At 38.1% G+C, this 19,259-nt stretch overlaps 1 protein-coding gene across 2 annotated transcripts in view; it reads right to left on the bottom strand.

The window, feature by feature from the left end:
• Nucleotides 1-19,102, bottom strand: part of LOC127423436 (ubiquitin carboxyl-terminal hydrolase 42-like) — a 29,478-nt gene extending 10,376 nt beyond the window's left edge. Inside the window, exons 1-15 of one of the 2 annotated variants that reach the window (XM_051667732.1) lie at nt 17,379-19,102; nt 10,683-10,927; nt 10,348-10,557; nt 10,081-10,191; nt 8,993-9,092; nt 8,699-8,766; nt 8,422-8,492; nt 8,201-8,283; nt 7,880-7,991; nt 4,088-4,228; nt 3,901-4,001; nt 3,640-3,793; nt 2,882-3,520; nt 2,623-2,717; nt 1,582-2,535 (exon numbers count right to left, since the gene is read on the bottom strand). In XM_051667732.1, coding sequence (XP_051523692.1) covers nt 1,582-2,535; nt 2,623-2,717; nt 2,882-3,520; nt 3,640-3,793; nt 3,901-4,001; nt 4,088-4,228; nt 7,880-7,991; nt 8,201-8,283; nt 8,422-8,492; nt 8,699-8,766; nt 8,993-9,092; nt 10,081-10,191; nt 10,348-10,557; nt 10,683-10,917 — 3,074 coding nt within the window. In that variant the 5' untranslated portion in view covers nt 10,918-10,927; nt 17,379-19,102. Of the gene's footprint in view, nt 1-1,581; nt 2,539-2,622; nt 2,718-2,881; nt 3,521-3,639; nt 3,794-3,900; nt 4,002-4,087; nt 4,229-7,879; nt 7,992-8,200; nt 8,284-8,421; nt 8,493-8,698; nt 8,767-8,992; nt 9,093-10,080; nt 10,192-10,347; nt 10,558-10,682; nt 10,928-17,378 lie in introns of both variants that reach the window. The other variant, XM_051667730.1, reaches the window with a different exon arrangement.
• Between the last annotated feature and the right edge of the window lie 157 nt (nt 19,103-19,259).

Genomic DNA, 19,259 nt, shown 5'->3' on the forward strand with positions numbered 1-19,259 from the left:
AGTGTAACATGCAATTTCAAGAAGTAAATTCAATCATATTTATTGATGGAATACATGGGATTTGTGGATTTTTAAAAAGCTAAATTAACCAAATTGATGAAAAACTGAAAATACAATTTGTAAAATTCATATACCATGAAAATTTACCATGTTAGAAGGTCCCCTGTATAAACAATAGCATTAGCGGAGAGAGTTTCTTTAATATGCAATCAGAATGTACATTATACACTCAAATATAACCAAATGAATTAGAATCAAAATCTGAATTCATTTGAGAGCTTGTAAATTGGAATCGAATCAGGAATTCGTAATCAATATGCAGCCCTATTTAAATTAATCAACACCAATGATCCAAACATACAGTCCAAAAGTACATACCACACCACTCAAAAGAGTCAATTTATATAATACAAAGGCAACCGATCTACAGTGTTCGGCTTACTGTAAATTAAAGAACTACAAAGCATAATACTTTACATTACAATGTCCATGTTACATTTATAACTGTTAATATAACAATATTATTGCAGCTCATTACAAGTTGATTATGTTGGCTTGAAAAAGTTAACATCCTGTTATTTTATAGACATGGTTTAGGATTTTTCCCAAAATCCCTAAACCAAGAGCTTCCTAGAGCTTTCAAACTACATCCACCACACTTGGCATAGACCTTAAGACTGTTGTGACTCTGGCTTCTATGACTTTTCTAACTTATCGTAATTCCATATACTTACATTGATGGAATGTTCAAATGGGCCAAGATTATTCAAAGTTTCAAAACCACACACACAAGGCCTTTAACATGCTTTATACCGTGGTCTGTTCGAATACTCGATTCTGATTGGCTGGAATGCATGCGGTTCAAACCGTTGAATGCACAGGTAGTTCTGGTCAGTTTTAATCACCGTTCGATATTAATGCGCTGTTTGTAACCCTAGTCACATAACATTACAGAGCAAGCAGAGTGAGCTATAGTAACTGAAAACATTCCCTAAACACTTTCATCAGCATAGCTAATATAATGGAATTCAGCTTGTTTTACACGGAGGTTCTTCGCCTCCACGTCGGCATTTAAAATAATTTAAAGCACACCTAGCCGTGGATTAACCCTTAAAGCCCAGAAATCCTTTCAAACGGATGCTGAGTTGGCTAATTTGCATGTCAACATTCTGGCAACCCGCATGAGCTTCAAGTCTGGGGCGGGGCAGACAACTCTCCAATATTTTGAATTTGGACTGCAGTACCCATTTCAAACGCTTGTTGTGAATCTTTAATATAGCACCTTTAAGTAAATGCACAGAAAGTGTTTCATACATAATTCTGCTTTTTTATCTTTCATTAAAAGAACTGGCTCCTAAGCATCATTTGTTTTATGAAAAGACAATGCAATATAAAGACATAATGCAATCGAAAAATCATTGTGAAATCTCTGCAAATGCTAGTACATACAGACTGAAGATGTATCTCTCACAAGTTATAAAAATTAACCTTTTTTTCAACAAAGCCTTTCATGTGGGCAAGCTTCCATCAAAGATCCTATGGTTTTTGTCTATAAACCTCAAATAAAACATATTTACTCACCTGTGTTTTTCTTTGTTTTTCTTTTTCTTCTTGGGTTTCTTGGCCCGGCACTCATCTGAGCTTTCTTTCGAGCCAACCGACAGGCTGCGTTTCCTCTTGTAACGTTCAGGCAACATTGGAAATGAGGATTTACCTCTCGAGCTTTTCTCATGAACAGTATGAAGTTCTCTTCCACGCCCATTTTCCACCCCACGATGGCAGTGGTTGGAGAAGCCATTCCTGTTATGGTGTCCAGAGGGACGATGAGTGTCATATCCACTTGCAAATCTCCTATCCCACTCTCTACTCCAATCACGTTCCTCTTTGGACCTTCTTTGGGAGTGGTGGTGCTCTCGACGGTGATGCGTGAATCGGTCCCAGTGTCGCTCACCATCACGATCTCGGTGATAACGATCTCTACTAGTGGAGCACTCCCTGGCGGGACGACACCCTCCTTCCAGTCGATGGCTGTGTCCACTGTTACCATAGCGGTGCCTGTTTCTTTCACCATTTTCCCTTTGGTGTCTGTACCGGTCCCTGTCCTTCAGGGTAGAAGAAAAGTGTGGTCGTTCTAAAGGCCTATTCCGGTCCTCAGCTTGTCTCCTTCCATCCCCAGAGTCAAACTTGCATGTGTGTGATGGTTTTGAGTCTTTGCCTTCCCCTTCATTGCACCAGAGTGTCTCCTTTAACCTATGTGGACTTGTGTGACCATCACCTACATAGAGGCTCAGACTATGGTTGGCTTGAAAGTCTGACTTGCCAACCTCTGCATGGGAGGCATGGCACTGAGTCGTCTCAACCTTTGAGGCTGCAAGGACATGAAGGTCACTGTCGGTAGTCTTAGCGACCAAAGAGGCATTAGATGAAGGTGCAGACTGTACATGTGTAGCAGACTTGGCTAAAGAGTCCGCAAGATGGTTTGTCTTTTTGCTTGGGGGTGAAGAACGTTGGCCATCTGTACTTGGTGGTTTGGAGCTGCTAGATGAATGAACATAATCAGAGAAATTTTATTTTATCTGAAACCTGAAAAAGTTGCAAGAATATGGTTATTGAGCATCTAACCTTGATTCACTGAATCCAGGCTTGAGGCTGAACTCCACGTCCAAACTATTAGACAGATTAGTAGTTTGAGATGAAAAATGTGGTGCACCTGTAACCTGATGAAAAGCAGAACAAATCTAAATTTACTTGACAAAACAATTACCAGTACAAACAATCTAACTGATTCAGTCTCGAATCAGTCTAACAAAATTAAACATCTTTATACATGACAAGAAGATACCACCAACTAAATGAAAGGTCTGTCTTTAAAATTATGCACCTTATCAGTGTGATTAAAACCATTGGCTTTGGTATGGCCATTCTGAGATTTTTGGGGAGATCCTGATCCATTTTCACGCACATGCAGCTCTGGAAAGCCATTTGATCCGTTTGTTTTAGAGGTAGGAGGAGGCAGTGAAGTGGAAATGTGGGATTGCATCTTGGGAGCAAGATAAAGTTTAGCAGTTCCATTTTCCAAGGTTCCAGCCTCTTGGTCAGATTCCTCAGAAGATTCCTGACCATAAGGAACCAGGAAAGCAGCTGCAGTATGATTGATGGGAGTTCCATTGAGCTGCTTGGCCTGTGGGAAACCTGAGGTATTTGTTGAGGTGCTGGAGGAGGTGGGTTGAGAGTGAAAGGCTGAAGATGAAGAACAATTAGGGCTTGACTGGTTCTGAGTAGATCTCACAGGCTTGCCCTGACCAATGAGAAATGTCAACTTCGGCCTCTTGGATGAGTCAGGAATGCCCATGGGTCGAACAAGCTGGTTGGACAGAGATGTGGAAGAGGATGAGGATGCAGAAGAGGATGGATGGGACAGGGCAGAGCCTGCTTTGGTCACACCACAAAAGCTTCTGTTGGGCTTTGAGCCACTATGGTATTCTTTTGAAGAACCATTCCCGTTGATGTATGACGAGTTCTGCAAAGTAGAGTGAACATATGAAGAAAATCCCTTACCCAAATAGTTGTAACACATACAGAGAAGAAATTAACTTATTCTACAGTGATATGTGAAAATGTGTTGTTCTTTTGCAGTACCTTCATCATATGAGGTGGTAGTTGTGGGCCAATGAAGGATGTCGAGGTGTACTGAGGCCCATTCATCTTGAGTGGAATGGATGGTCGTGGAGATGACTGGCCAGGAGTATGGTTCATCTGGTAAAAGTCACTTCCATTTTTCAAATCAGGTGAACTATATAAAAATGGGCAAATTATGATGAGACTTTTCAGAAACATTTAGGTTTAGTGCCAGCAATACAGTCTTCATTCATGTCTTGAGAATTGAATTTAGACCTTTACCTGATGTAGAACAGCAAGTATGCTTGCTGATTAAGCACTGTTCTTATATCGCTGAGAGATACAGATGAATCGTTCATCTGATACCACTGCCCGTTGCTTGCCTAAAATACAGGATTGTGGCATTCACACATAATCAGGTTGCAACCTTATGATAAAACAGGCTGCAGGTCTGTACAAGATGACTTACCTTTACATAGCAGTAGTAGTGCCCAGCATGGCAACTGAAGCCAGAATGAACCAGCACAGCATACAGAGTATAGATTTTCGGCTCCCCATGAGACTGGGACATGAACGGGCGCAAATCTAAATACTCGGTATATCTTACATCCTGTGAAAAAGAAAAGCCAAAGCTGAAAATTTCTATTTCAAATACTTGCAATAAAGAGTCATGAACCCCCCCCCCCAACCACCAGAAAAAAGTCTCATGAAATGAGCGTGAAAACATGTAGAAAGGTGATAGGGTTGTGGGGGGGGGGGGGGGGGTCAAGCACAACAACTCACTTTCTAAGCTCACAATACACTCTCGACAGAGATGGCTGAACATCAACATGTGAATGGAAACAAAAGCAAAACAAATTTGGGTGTGAACAAAACTAAGAACAAAAGTGTGATCGTGTTAAGAGTAAAGACGATAGAACAGTTTGCAAATCAAATATTTGGATATGTTAAAACTTTTATGAATGAAATGAGAACAGAACTCAGAGCAGATTGCCACCAAAACAAGGACTGCTTTGAGGTTTAACAAATTAATTGATATTTATTTTTACAAGGAATGTTTAGTCTTTAATACAAGTTAAACTCTATAGACAGCATTTGTGGCATAATGTTGATTACCACAGAAAATACTTACGACTGCGTTCAGTAAGGCACATATAATCAAAGTAAATGGGTCAAATACACAAAATGTTTAATTACACAGTTTCAAAGGCATAGTCACAATACTTAAAGGGAAGGTTCACACAAAGATGACAATTCTCTCATCATTTACTCATTTCATCCCAGAAGTGAAATACTTTTTTTATTCTGCAGAACACAAATAAAGATGTTTAGAAGAATAACTTAGCTCTGTAAGTCCATACAATGCAAGTGAATGGTGACCAGAACTTTGAATATCCAAATCACATAAAGGCAGCATAAAAGTAATCCATATGACTCCTGTGGTTAAATCCATATCTTCAGAAGCAATATGAAAAGTGTGAGTGGGAAACAGATAAATATTTAAGTCCTTTTTTTACTATCAATCTCAACTTTCACTTTCTTCTTCTTTTGTTTTTTTGGCAATTCGCATTCTGAGTGCATATCGCCACTTACTGGTCGGGCTGGTCAAAGGTGGAGATTTATAGAAAAAAAAAAAAAAGAACTTAAATATTGATCTGTTTCTCACTCACAACTATCATATTGCTTAAGAAGACATGGATTAAACCACTGGAGTTTTATAGATTACTTTTATGCTACCTTTATGTGCTTTTTGAAGATTCAAAGTTCTGGTCACCATTCACCTGCATTGTATTGACCTACAGAGCTGAGATATTCTTCTAAAAATCTTCATTTGTGTTCTGCAGAATAGAAAGTCATACACATCTGGGATGGCATGGATGAGTAAATGAGAGAATTTTCATTTTGGGGTGAACAATCCCTTTAAACATACTATGTGTTTACATGACTCTTGTGTGACTAAATCACTTGCTAACCTTGTCTGTGTAAAGTTATCCAGTATTTTAACTTTATTGTCTTGACAACAGAATGCCGGTAAACCCTGTAGGCCTAAATCACAGTAACCTTCGCACAATACCCAAAAAGAATGACAAGACTTTGAGTTTTCGGTTTTCATCACTGACATCTGTTTTTGAACAAGCTGTCGTGTTATCCTGTCCATGATCAGACATATGTAGAAGAGGCGATGAAATATGTGCATCTTAACAAACAGCTGCTTCATTGTTTGGAGCACTAGAGTAGCAGAACTGCAGCCAAGAAACATACTGGCTCTGTTCCGGTTATGGCCTGCAGTCCCTTCTGACAAGTGATTTCGATCTTACCACGGTGTTTAGTGTAAAAGCCCCTCTCATATCTGTTCCGCAAGTGCTGTTGAACTTTCACCGGCCGGAAACGCTGTCTTGTCCGTGAGTGAATTCTCCACTGTAATGCAATGTCATGCATAAGGCAGAAAAGTGATTGGATGGAAGCATTCCTTCCCATGAATAATGTGGAGAAACGCCCAGAATCTAATGACGTAAATGCGTACTCTAACCAATCACATCTCAGATTTTACAAATATACCTCACATTTTGAGACATTGCTTCATCTTTCGTTTTATAAACCGGAAGAACGAAATGGCTTAAGAAAATGAAAAATTAACCCCTTGGTATTACCTAAGTGATATAATTGTTTTCAGTGATGTGCAATGTGTACATAACTCTTAACATCTCAAAACATACACTGGCGGCCAAAAGTTTGGAATAATGTACAGATTTTGCTCTTATGGAAAGAAATTGGTACTTTTATTCACCAAAGTGGCATTCAGCTGATCACAATGTATAGTCAGGACATTAATAACGTGAAAATTACAATTACAATTTGAAAAACAATGTTCATAACTTCTTAAACTACTTCAAAGAGTTCTCATCAAAAAATCCTCCACGTGCAGCAATGACAGCTTTGCAGATTCTTGGCATTCTAGCTGTCAGTTTGTCCAGATACTCAGGTGACATTTCACCCCACACTTCCTGTATCAGTTGCCATAGATGTTGCTGTCTTGTCGGGCACTTCTCACGCACCTTACAGTCTATCTGATCCCACAAAAGCTCAATGGGGTTAAGATCCATAACACTCTTTTCCAATTATCTGTTGTCTAATGTCTGTGTTTCTTTGTCCACTCTAACCTTTTCTTTTTGTTTTCTGTTTCAAAAGTGGCTTTTTCTTTGCAATTCTTCCCATAAGTCCTGCACCCCTGAGTCTTCTCTTTACTGTTGTACATGAAACTGGTGTTGAGCGGGTAGAATTCAATGAAGCTGTCAGCTGAGGACATGCGAGGCGTCTATTTCTCAAACTAGAGACTCTGATGTACTTATCCTCTTGATTAGTTGTACATCTGGCCTTCCACATCTCTTTCTGTCCTTGTTAGAGCCAGTTGTCCTTTGTCTTTGAGGACTGTAGTGTACACCTTTGTATCAAATCTTTCAGTTTCAATCATTGTATAGCCTTCATTCCTCAAAACAATGATTGACTGTCGAGTTTCTAGAGAAAGCGTTTCTTTTTTGCCATTTTTGATCTAATATTGACCTTAAGACATGCCGGTCTATTGCATACTGTGGCAACTCAAAAACAAACACAATGTTAAGCTTCATTTAATGAACCAAATAGCTTTCAACTGTGTTTGATATAATGGCAAGTGATTTTCTAGTACCAAATTAGCAATTTATCATGATTACTCAAGGATAAAGTGTTAGAGTGATGGCTGCTGGAAATGGGGCCTATCTAGATTTGATCAAAAATGACTTTTTTCAAATAGTGATGGTGGTTTTTTTTTTTTTTTTACATCAGTAATGTCCTGACTATACTTTATGATCAGCTGAATGCCACTTTGTATTAAAGTACCAATTTCCTTCCAAAACAGCAAAATCTGTACATTATTCCAAACTTTTGGCCACCAGTGTATGTTTTGGGGTTTCTTGACCTTTTAAAACTGAATGCTCTGCATTTTGAAAAGAAACATCTGAGGAAATTATACATTTATAAATTATTTTAAAAATTATATATATATATATATATATATATATATATATATATATATATATATATATATATATATATAAATGAAATTATTCAATTATTTTAACCTGTTACAAGCCTTAGTTTTAATAAATATCCTGCATTAAGGTAACATCTCATTGTGATGGATTATGGATGTGGTTACACAAGTTTGTCCAGGTTCAAAGCAAGCGATTACAGAATTAACTGCTAAACATTTATGACACACTACCTTTGTAATTTTTCCTCCGTTGAAGTTGGCGAACCGCTTTAGTGAGACAGTGAGAACATTAGAACTGCGATGTATGGTGAATCTCTTTGAGGCGGTAACCATTTTCTTACATCTGCCAAGACAAAAGGATAACTATAAGTTTAAAGGAAAGTGAAAGTGTAATAGAGGGTACAAAACCTGTCATCCCACAAAGTCAAATTCTTTGGTGCATTATTCCACTGATTAAAAAAAGTTTTAAGACAGGTTACAACTGTAAAAAGGCCCTCTTTTCAAGAGTGGGCAATGCAGGAGAATGGTGTTAATATGCAGAGAAAAACTTACTTAGAGCATTTGTAAGCATTATCGCCATCAAGTTGCTCAGGCTTAACAAATTGCTCAAACGCCTTTGTAAGTGTCTGAGCGGTCTGCAAATATACATACAAATACAACAATGGTTAAATTTAATGATAAAAACAGTCTAAACCATTCTATGATCTCTGAACTTGTTTATTGCTTCATCCTTTAAGGCAATTTATTTATGTCAAGAGAGAAGTTTCCATTACCTTAATCTCCAGTGAAATGTCCAGATAAGGGTCAAATGTGTCAGAGACTGCTTTGCAATTCAAACATTTGACTGTAAAAAAAGACATGTACATTAACAACTGTACCAACAGCAGAAATCTGACACACAGATTTAGCATTTAATCACATTCAAACAAATTCTACAAAAACATACATGTAATAGTATAGCAGAGCTTTAGACACCAAAATTAACATATAAGTGTCTATTGTTAGAATATGCAGAATTCAGAAAGAACAGATGAGAAAATTATGACCAACCTCTGGATCTCAGATAACCTCCAAATATCTGATGTACAAAAGTGGTTGCTTGCGTTTGCCTGTCCAGTCTAACAAAATAAAAATATTAAAGTATTAACCTGGATACAATTATGCAGACAACAGAGTGTTTGATTTTAACTGCCTCTGTCATGCATATTAGTCGTGTTCTTAAAAGAATGAGTAAACATTTTTAAAACACTGAATATTTCAAAAGTCAATGCACAGATGAATCAGGGAATCTTTTGCCTTATTTTGCTTATAAACTGGCAAACATTTATGAACTGTTAGACTCACTTGTTTCCAGGCAGGCAGGACTTTTGCATAGCATCCACTGTGTACCTCAAAAATTCATGGGCATCTTCTTGACTTCCAAATCTGAAATGCTTTCCAATGCCTGGGGAAAAGAACAAAAAATAAATAAAAACCATCAGTGGACCATGTAATAAATTACTGTCACCCCATACCATTCCTTATCACTTAAAGGGGTCATGACATGAGGAATCAAATTTTCCTTGATCTTTTGACATATAAGATGTCATTGTACTATAAAAACATACTGTAAGTTTCAGAACTGAAAACTTCCTCCATAAAAGAAAAAGCATTTATTTAAACCAAGCTACAAAAACAGCTCATCTGGAATTTGTGGGACTTGTGACATCACAAGGACCAAATACATCTGTATATGACTGCCTCTTGAGCAAGACATCAATGCCTGTTTTTCGTCATTGCACCCTTGGCCCCGTCCACTGGTGCTCAGTCAGTCCCACAGGTGAAGAGGAGAGAGATGGGGCCTTTCATGGGGATTCATCCAAAGTCGACTTACACAGGACAACTTCATGTGCTTATCTGGATTTAAATGTTTTTCTACATACAAATTTCAGCTGTATTGGAAGGGCTGCACAATGTTAGCCAATCACAACAGTGGGTGTTTACATTGAAGTCTTAAAGGGCCAGACAGCTTAAAACCAAGCATTTCAGACAGAGGGCCAGAGACTGGGTGGAAAATTATTATATATGACTAAATTATAACTGTTCTGGTGCAAAAAAAAAAAAAAAAAAAAAAACTTTTTAAGTGGACCTTAGGGAAGATAATAAATATTTAAAAAAAAAAAGAAGAAAGAGAGTATGTCATGACCCCTTTAACTCCAGTGGCTTTATCAGAACCTCAAGGTTTAACCTTAATAATATCTCGTCTTAACCCTCAACTCATATCTAGCACTGATAGGTACCATGTTTTGAATTGTACCAGCATTCTTACAAACCCTTGAGGCTTACCTTATTACTCAAGCACATATTTTGCACTCTTTTAAGTCAGTCTGGCTGGGAAGCATCTGTCAACTACATAAAATGTAGAGAAAAATGGCCTTAAATTTCACACTCACGTTTCAGTTCATTAAGCACACCAATGGGCTTGATGGCGTTTCCAGAGTTGGCGAACACCTGAGTGATGTGATTCTGCATGGTACACATCATGCAAAATCCAGGCTCATGACCTTCATGGGAAAAGGAAACACACACAAAATGCATACAACATCAGAACCAAATTATGCCAAACACTGGGCTGATACACAAGAACAAATGTTTCATGAATAAGGCCCATAATATATAACCATGTGTAAGCACACAACACATATGTACAGCACACTTACATGTTTTGGAATGCTCTCTAGTAAGCATGTAGCTGGCAAGGGGAGCAGTATATGTCAGACACTGGAGGGTAGAATTTAGAAAACATGTATTGCCCAGGTTCTGGAGGCCTGCTCCAATGCGGTGACCCTGGTTCCATTTCAAGCAGAGTCGCTCTGGGGGAAAGAGGACCTTTTGAGGAAGAGCGATGCCATCTCCACTGGTCATAACCACTATATGGTAGAAAAGACGAATGACACACAAACAATATAAGCATAATGTACTTACATTGAGTGCAGCACATTAAATATGGTGCTATGGCAACCTTTTAACATTGACAATAATGAAAAGCACTTGCCTTGCTCCCGGGGCCTGTCGAGAGCTGTAGCATTACTACCGTTCACAGTCACTCCAATGGTTGGAGCCATGCAGGCAGTCTTGGCCCTTGAAAGCTCAGGGGCAGAAGGGCTAACACTCCAGTCTGAATTGCTACTCTCCATGTCTCTGGTGAAAAAAGGTGTCAGGGAGCTGGAGTGCTTGCACCGCACTGACTCTGGGTCAGGTTTTTCCGGAGGCTTGTCAACTATGGTCATTATTCATTTTCTGTGGAAAAACAGGTATGTATGTCAATGCAAGTCAATCACCCTTGGCACAAATGCAGCTTTTTTTATTTGTCTATGTGGGGTCGATTCATCAGGTGTTGCGTTTTAAATAGCGGTTGATCAATATATCGGTTTTACGGATTAACTGGTGCCAAAACTGATATTTCCAGAAAGCAAGTAATCTACACAAATCTATGCCGATAGTTTTTTGTATTATTATAATAATTCCTACATGTTCCTCAGTAGCTCACGCTGATGGGTTTCTACAATTGGCTCTACAGTATAATATAATTATATGAGTAAAATAAAAACAATCACTGACACCTCTTTGTTGAATCTAAATCTTCCATCATTGACAATATTCATCCATATTTTTATCTTCAATGAATATTTTGTTATTTTGATTTCATAATCAAGTGTTCTACATTGAAGCGAGGGCATGCAAAGAAAAATTTGACTAAATAGAAATGTGCCCTGTCACCACATACATGGTATCTCCAACTTCATATCTTGTGAATAAAGATAAACCTTATTCCTCATTAAACAATATCTGATTAAATATATAGGGTATTCAAAGCTTAATTTGGTTAATACATAATATAGAGCATTGTAATGGGGCAAAATTTCTGTCATTATAAAATAAGAGTCCTCATTAAACCCTTCCTTGTTTCTGGTTATTATTGAATTTTGGTTAAACAAACTACATTTGGGATTTAATTCAATTTAGACGTTTGCAGCCTATATGTCTGTGCACGTCATACTAATGAACGAATAATATATAGTTTTTAAAGGAATATTCCATGATCAACACAAGTTAAGCTCAATCGACAGCTTTTGTGGTATAATGTTGATTACCACAAAAATTTATTTTTACTTGTTCCTCCTTTTCTTTAAAAAAAAAAAAAAAAGCAAAAATCTGGGTTCTAGTGAGGCACTTATAATGGAATTAAACGGGGCCAATCTGTAAATGTTAAAATACTCACTGTTTAAAAAAAATACAAAATAGCCACAAGACATTAAACATTTCTTGAGTTAAAGGGATTGTTCACTCATAAATGAAAATTCATCATTTACTCACCCTTGTGCCATCCCGGATGTGTATGACTTTCTTTCTTCAGCAGAACAAAAAACGATTTTTAGAAGAATATTTCAGCTCTTTTTATCCTCACAATGCAAGTGAATGGGTGCCAACATTTTGAAGTTCCAAAAATCACATAGGTCAGCATAAAAGTAATCCATATGACTCCAGTGGTCAAATCTATGTCTTCAGAAGCGATCTGATAGGTGTGGGTGAGAAACAGATCAATATTTAAGTCAATTTCTACTAAAAATTCTCCTCCCTGCCCAGTCAAGCTCCACTTTAACTTTCATTTTCATTCTTCTTCTTGTGTTTTTGGTGAGTCACATTCTTCATGTATACGCCCCCTACTGGGCAGGGAGAAGAATTTCTAGCAAAAATTGACTTAAATGGACTTATACACTACCGTTCAAAAGTTTAGGGTCACTTAATTTTTTTTTTTTTTCACATTTTAGAATAATAGTAAAGTCATCACAACTATCGAATAATAGAAACTGAAATATGGGAATTATGTTGTGACAAAAACAATCCAAAATAAATCAAAACTGTGTTATATTTTAGCATCTTCAAAGTAGTCACCCTTTGTCTAGAATTTTCAGAAATGTACTCTTAGCATTTTCTCAACCAACTTCTTGAGGTTTCACCCTGGGATGCTTTTTAAACAGTATTGAAGGAGTTCCCATCTATATACTGGGCACTTAGTGGCTGCTTTTCTTAATTATTTGACCCAAGTCATCCATTTAAAAAAAAAATTTTTTTTAAATAACATTTTAGTTTTGTAATTAAATATATTCATATTTTGGCACAATTATATTTTTGTCTACAAAACTAATTTCAAATATTTAAGCATACGCCTTCAGATCAAAAGGTTTTTAAGATCATGAGAAACTTTTCAGGCAAGTGACCCCAAACTTTTGAACGGTAGTGTATATTGATCTGTTTCTCACCCACACTTATCACTTCTGAAGATACAGATTTAACCACTGGAGTTTTATGGATTACTTTTATGCTGCCTTTATGTGCTTTTTGGAGATTCTAAGTTCTGGCACCCATTCACTTGCATTGTATGGACCTACAGAGCTGAAATATTCTTCTAAAAATCTGAATTTGTGTTCTGCAGAAGAAAGAAAGTCATACACATCTGGGATAGCATGAGGGTGAGTAAATTATGAGAATTTTTATTTTGGGGTGAACAATCCCTTTAATATGATTTTAGTGTGATAAAATCGCTAAATAACCTTTTCTGTCTAAAGTTATAGCCAATTTTACCACTTTGTTGCCATGATGATGTTATGCTAACAAACCCTAAAACAACTGTAAAAATGATGTTTTAAACAACTTTTCAGCTCAAATAATACACAAGTTTTAACAGAAGAATTAATGTAAGTGCTTTTTTATTTATCCCTTTTCTCCCCAATTTGGAATGCCCAATTCCCACTACTTAGTAGGTCCTCGTGGTGGCAGGGTTACTCACCTCAATCCGGGTCGCGGAAGACAAGTCTCAGTTGCCTCCGCTTCTGAAACAGTCAATCCACGCATCTTATCAAGTGGCTCGTTGTGCATGACACCTCGGGAGACTCACAGCATGTGGAGACACATGCTATTCTCGGCGATACACACACAACTTACCACGTGCCCCATTGAGAGCGGGAACCACTAATCACGACCACAAGGAGGTTACCCCATGTGACTCTACCCTCCCTAGCAACTGGGCCAATTTGTTTGCTTAGGAGACCTGGCTGGAGTCACTCAGTACACCCTGGATTCAAACTCGCAACTCCAGGGGTGGTAGTCAGCGTTAATACTCGCTGAGCTACCCAGGCCCCAATGTAAGTGCTTTTATAAAATTATAAGCTTCATATTTCGGTCTTTAAACCCTCCAAAAATTGGCCCCCTTCACTTCCATTGTAAGTGCCTCACTGCAACTTAGTTTTTGCTTTTTTTGAAAAGGAGGGATGAGTCATAATTAATATTTGCACTATGTAACACAATTTTTGTTCCTGGGTATTAAGTGTTATTTCCTAATTTCTTATGCCTCAAAAGTATAGAAAATGGCTATTATTCCCCACAAACTTTGCTTTTGTGACCACGACAGTGATATTTTTAAATTTACCTATTTCCAATGAGAAAACAGGCAAATTTGTGTCTTTTCGTTCACAAAGTCAGAAAAAAACAACATATGAATCCAAATTCACATGTATTTATACTAAAGTAATACAAAAATGACTACAAAAGATTTAGAAGTGAGTAGTTTTTCGAGATTTACGATTATATTGTAAATCACTTTCACGAATCAGCCCCCAAATGTAGTCTCCCATCATGTTCTCGTTATACTGTCCTTGGTAGCAGCGTTCAAAGTCCAGTATATATGGAAGCACTCGCCTTGCTCCTCCGAGTACGCTCCCATGTTCTCCTTGAATTTATCAGGATGAGCATCAAGGAAATGGACTTTGAGGGACATCCTACAGCCCATTGTGCCATAGTTCTTCAGAGTCTCAACCAGCTCCACATAGTTTTCGGCCTTGTGATTGCCCAGGAAGCCCCTAACCACTGCGACAAAACTGTTCCAAGCCGCTTTCTCCTTACTAGGGAGCTTCCTGGGGAATTCATTGCACTCCAGGATCTTTTTTATCTGTGGTCTGATGAAGACACCAGCTTTGACCTTTGCCTCAGTCAGCTTAGGGAAGAAGTCTTGAAGGTACTTGAAGGCTGCCGACTCCTTATCTAAAGCTCTGACAAATTGTTTCATAAGGCCCAATTTGATGTGCAGTGGTGGCATCAGTACCTTCCGGGGGTCCACCAGTGGCTCCCACTTGACGTTGCTCCTCCCCACAGACAACTCGGTCCGATGTGGCCAGTCCCACCTGTGGTAGTGCGCCTTGGTGTCCCTGCTGTCCCAAAGGCAAAGATGGCAGGAAAACTTGGTAAAACCGCCTTGGCGACCCATCAGGAATGCCACCATTTTGAAAACTCCTATAACCTCCCAGCCATACTCATCATACTTCAAGGCATCCAGCAAGGTCTTGATGCTGTTGTATCCTCTTTGAGGTGCACCGAGTGAGCCAGGGGAAGAGACGGGTACTGTTACCATTATGGAGCAGCACGGCTTTGAGGCTCCTGGATGAGCTGTCAACGAAAAGGCGCCACTCATTCTGGTTACAGGCGATTCCGATTGCCTCGAACAGACTGGTTACATTGTAGCAGAAGCAGAGCCCATCTTGATAGGTGAAGAAGCTGGAAAAAGGTTGGTGACGCTTCCTCTGATCTGCATCTTGCACACTTTCATCCAACAAATTCAACTGCTTGAGCCAAGATGTCAAAAGTTCGGCATTGGACTTGGTGAGACCAAGATCTCTAATCAAGTCATTGAGATGTTTTTGGTTGGGGTAGTATGGGTTTCTCTCCTCAGCTCCACCTCTGAAATACTTCAAAGTCCATATCCTTGATGCTCATCTTGATAAATTCAAGGAGAACATGGGAGCGTATTCGGAGGAGAAAGACAAGCGCGTCCATCAGGATATACTTTACTTTGAACGCCGCTACCAAGGACAGTTTAACAAGAACATGATGGGAGACTACATTTGGGGGCTGATTTGTGAAAGTGATTTACAGTATAATCGTAAATCTTGAAAAACTACTCACTTCTAATTCTTTTGTAGTCATCTTTGTATTACTTTAGTATAAATACATGTTAATTTGGATTCATGTTTTTTTTTTTTTTTGGCTTTATGTGAACGAAAAGACACAAATTTGCCTGTTTTCTCATTGGAAATAGGTACATTTCAAAATATCACTGTCCTGGTCACAAAAGCAAAGTTTGTGGGAAATAACAGCCATTTTCTATACTTTTGAGGCATAAGCAATTAGGAAATAACACTTACTACCCAGGAACCAAAAATATCATAATAAAAAATAAATAAAAAGTTACACAGTGTAATCAATACTATGCCACAAATGGTGTTGATTACGTTTAACTTTTATTAAACAAGGAATATTCCTTTAACATTCTATAAATTTTAAAAACTTTCAGCCGATTAATCTGTTATCGGCCTTTCCCACCACCTTAGTTATTGTATCGGCAAAATCCACTATCGGCCGACCTCTAGTAAATACAAGAAATATCATCAAACAATATCAATAACCTTCAGAGGGAATGTGACCCTTATTCCAGTTATACTTTTGTGAACATACAAAACTAAATTCAACTTTAATATGAAATCATACTCTTAAGACTATAAGAGCGCTTTTGTTTCTACTCAGTGACATTCAAGGAATGAAATACACCCCCCCCCAAAAGGCTTAAAATTATAGGTAAATCGTAGAACAACATAACTTGAGTGAAATGATTCTGTACAAAAACAGACGTCGCGCCAAACTGAAAGTGTCTGAACACGGAATTTAACTCCACACGAGTCGACCCGCATTATGTAAAGCACGTTACATGACATAATCAATGTTATTGATTTGACAGTACATAAAGACATATTACCAGCCAACCAAGCATTAATAACAGAAGCTGGATCGTTTGTGTTGGTGTAACTAGTGGGGGTTGATCAATTGATCAGAGCGTCAGAATGGGCCGTGGCTAATTCATGATAGCTAGTTTACGGTAAACTCTGATATCAATACAGTCCACTATCACACAATTGAACTGTCGGTTAGTTCTATAATCTCTTTAACACCAAAAATCCAGTTTAAAATCTACGGAGGAGTTTTCCGTGTATGATTTAGCGTGAGGAAATTATCGTGTAATACACACGCTCTCCGCACGTACGCCAACTGTAATCTGGCGCGCTCTGCTAAAGGCTTCACGGGCGAGATAGGCCTCTGTTGAAAGATTTAAATACAAAATACTAATAATAAATGTATGTGGTTTCATTTAACGTTTGCATAATAAATGTCAGAGAATGTGAGCGGTTACAGGCCTTTCTTGTCGGCGCGAAGGTGTTTACTTAATTAAAGCCCGCGCGTTTGTGTAGCTATAAACGCCATGGTAACGGTGGAACGTAACAATACAGATGGAACACGGCGTGAACATGGTCACGCACTTCCACAAGCCCGTCTAACAGTTAAGTTGACGTTGATATGTATTGTGATCTTTCATAAACACGAACAAAACAACGGCAGTAAATGTAATTAGGTGAAATTAGATTTTAATCGGGAATGGGTAGGGAAAAAAAGGGGCTCGGCATTTAAAATCCACCGGTGCTTTGGCCGAGAAGGCAACGCCACCGAAAGCTCCTCCAGTAGACTCATTGCGAAACCCGGTGTTTTCAATTTCGTGCCACGCAACTAAATCCACCACACAGCGTACAGTGATCAAAAATCACCTTAAGTCATCATAAGTCACATGTAAACCGAATAATGCACATACCTGCGAATTTATGATTAATTTAAATGTGTTCATCCATTCTAAAATCCAAAGAGCGCCCGGCGGTGAACAATGACGTAGTTTCCCCACGGGTCCATCCGGGTAATTTCATAATGTCAGCCAACCCAGATTCGTGTGGATCTGGCCTTCTTGAAGATCTATCAAGGTAGCCGAATGTCTTATGTCTTTGTTGCTGTTAACTCGTCTATCAAAAAAGCAGTTCCACGTTTTAAACGATTAAAACAGTTAATACATGGGTCATTTTTGCATTATTGTAGAGCCATAACTCAAACGTCTAATAAAGGAAAAATGGGTATTGGTGGATCGTACGGTAGGTCGTGGCCTCTATAAACTTTGAAAATTATTATTATTATTATTATTTGGTCTTTTGGAAATGTATTTGTATGTCACTCCTATTTTAAATTATAAGTTATATAATGAAATGGTTGAAAGAGTATGTATGTGTGTGTGTGTGTGTGTGTGTATATATATATATATTACACACATACATACACTGGCGGCCAAAGGTTTGGAATAATGTACAGATTTTGCTGTTTCGGAAGGAAATTGGTACTTTAATTCAAAAAGTGTCATTCAACTGATCACAAAGTATAGTCAGGACATTACTGATGTAAAAAACAGCATCATCACTATTTGAAAAAAGTCATTTTTGATCAAATCTAGACAAGCCCCATTTCCAGCAGCCATCATTCCAACGCCTTATCCTTGAGTAATCATGATAAATTGCTAATTTGGTACTAGAAAATCACTTGCCATTATATACAAACACAGTTGAAAGCTATTTGGTTCATTAAAAGAAGCTTAACATTGTCTTTGTTTTTGAGTTGCCACAGTATGCAATAGACCGGCATGTCTTAAGGTCAATATTAGGTCAAAAAAAGAAACAGCTTTCTCTAGAAACTTAAGTCAATCATTGTTTTGAGGAATGAAGGCTATACAATGATTGAAATTGCCAAAAAACTGAAGATTTCATACAAAGGTGTACACTACAGTCTTCAAAGACAAAAGGACAACTGGCTCTAACAAGGACAGAGAGAGATGTGGAAGGCCCAGATGTACAACTAAACAAGAGGATAAGTACATCAGAGACTCTAGTTTGAGAAATAGATGCCTCACATGTCCTCAGCTGACAGCTTCATTAAATTCAACCCACTCAACACCAGTTTCATGTACAACAGTAAAGACTCTGGGGTGCAGGTCTTATGGGAAGAATTGCAAATAAAAGCCACTCTAAAGAAAAGGTTAGAGTGGGCAAAGAAACACAGACATTAGACAACAGATAATTGGAAAAGAGTGTTATGGATCTTAACCCCATTGAGCTTTTGTGGGATCAGCTAGACCGTAAGGTGTGTGAGAAGTGCCGGACAAGACAGCCACATCTATGGCAAGTGCTACAGGAAGTGTGGGGTGAAATGTCACCTGAGTATCTGGACAAACTGACAGCTAGAATGCCAAGAATCTGCAAAGCTGTCATTGCTGCAAGTGGAGGATTTTTTGATGAGAACTCTTTTAAGTAGTTTAAGAATTTTTTTTTCTAATTGTTATTTTTCACATGATTCATGTCCTGACTATACATTGTGATCAGCTGAATGCCACTTTGGTGAATAAAAGTAACAATTTCTTTCCATAAGAACAAAATCTGTACATTATTCCAAACTTTTGGCCGCCTGTGTGTGTGTGTGTGTGTATGTATGTGTATATTATTATGCATTAACTGATGTTGCAACATGAATATATATTCAATAAATAGTTTCATTTACCATAGCTAACATATACAATTTCTAACTAACTATTAACGTATTACATGTATTGCAATGTTATGGCATCAATAAAAGTTACTTTGTCAGCCCTCAAGTATTATAA

Source organism: Myxocyprinus asiaticus, chromosome 32, assembly GCF_019703515.2.
Source record: "Myxocyprinus asiaticus isolate MX2 ecotype Aquarium Trade chromosome 32, UBuf_Myxa_2, whole genome shotgun sequence".
NCBI lineage: Eukaryota > Metazoa > Chordata > Actinopteri > Cypriniformes > Catostomidae > Myxocyprinus > Myxocyprinus asiaticus.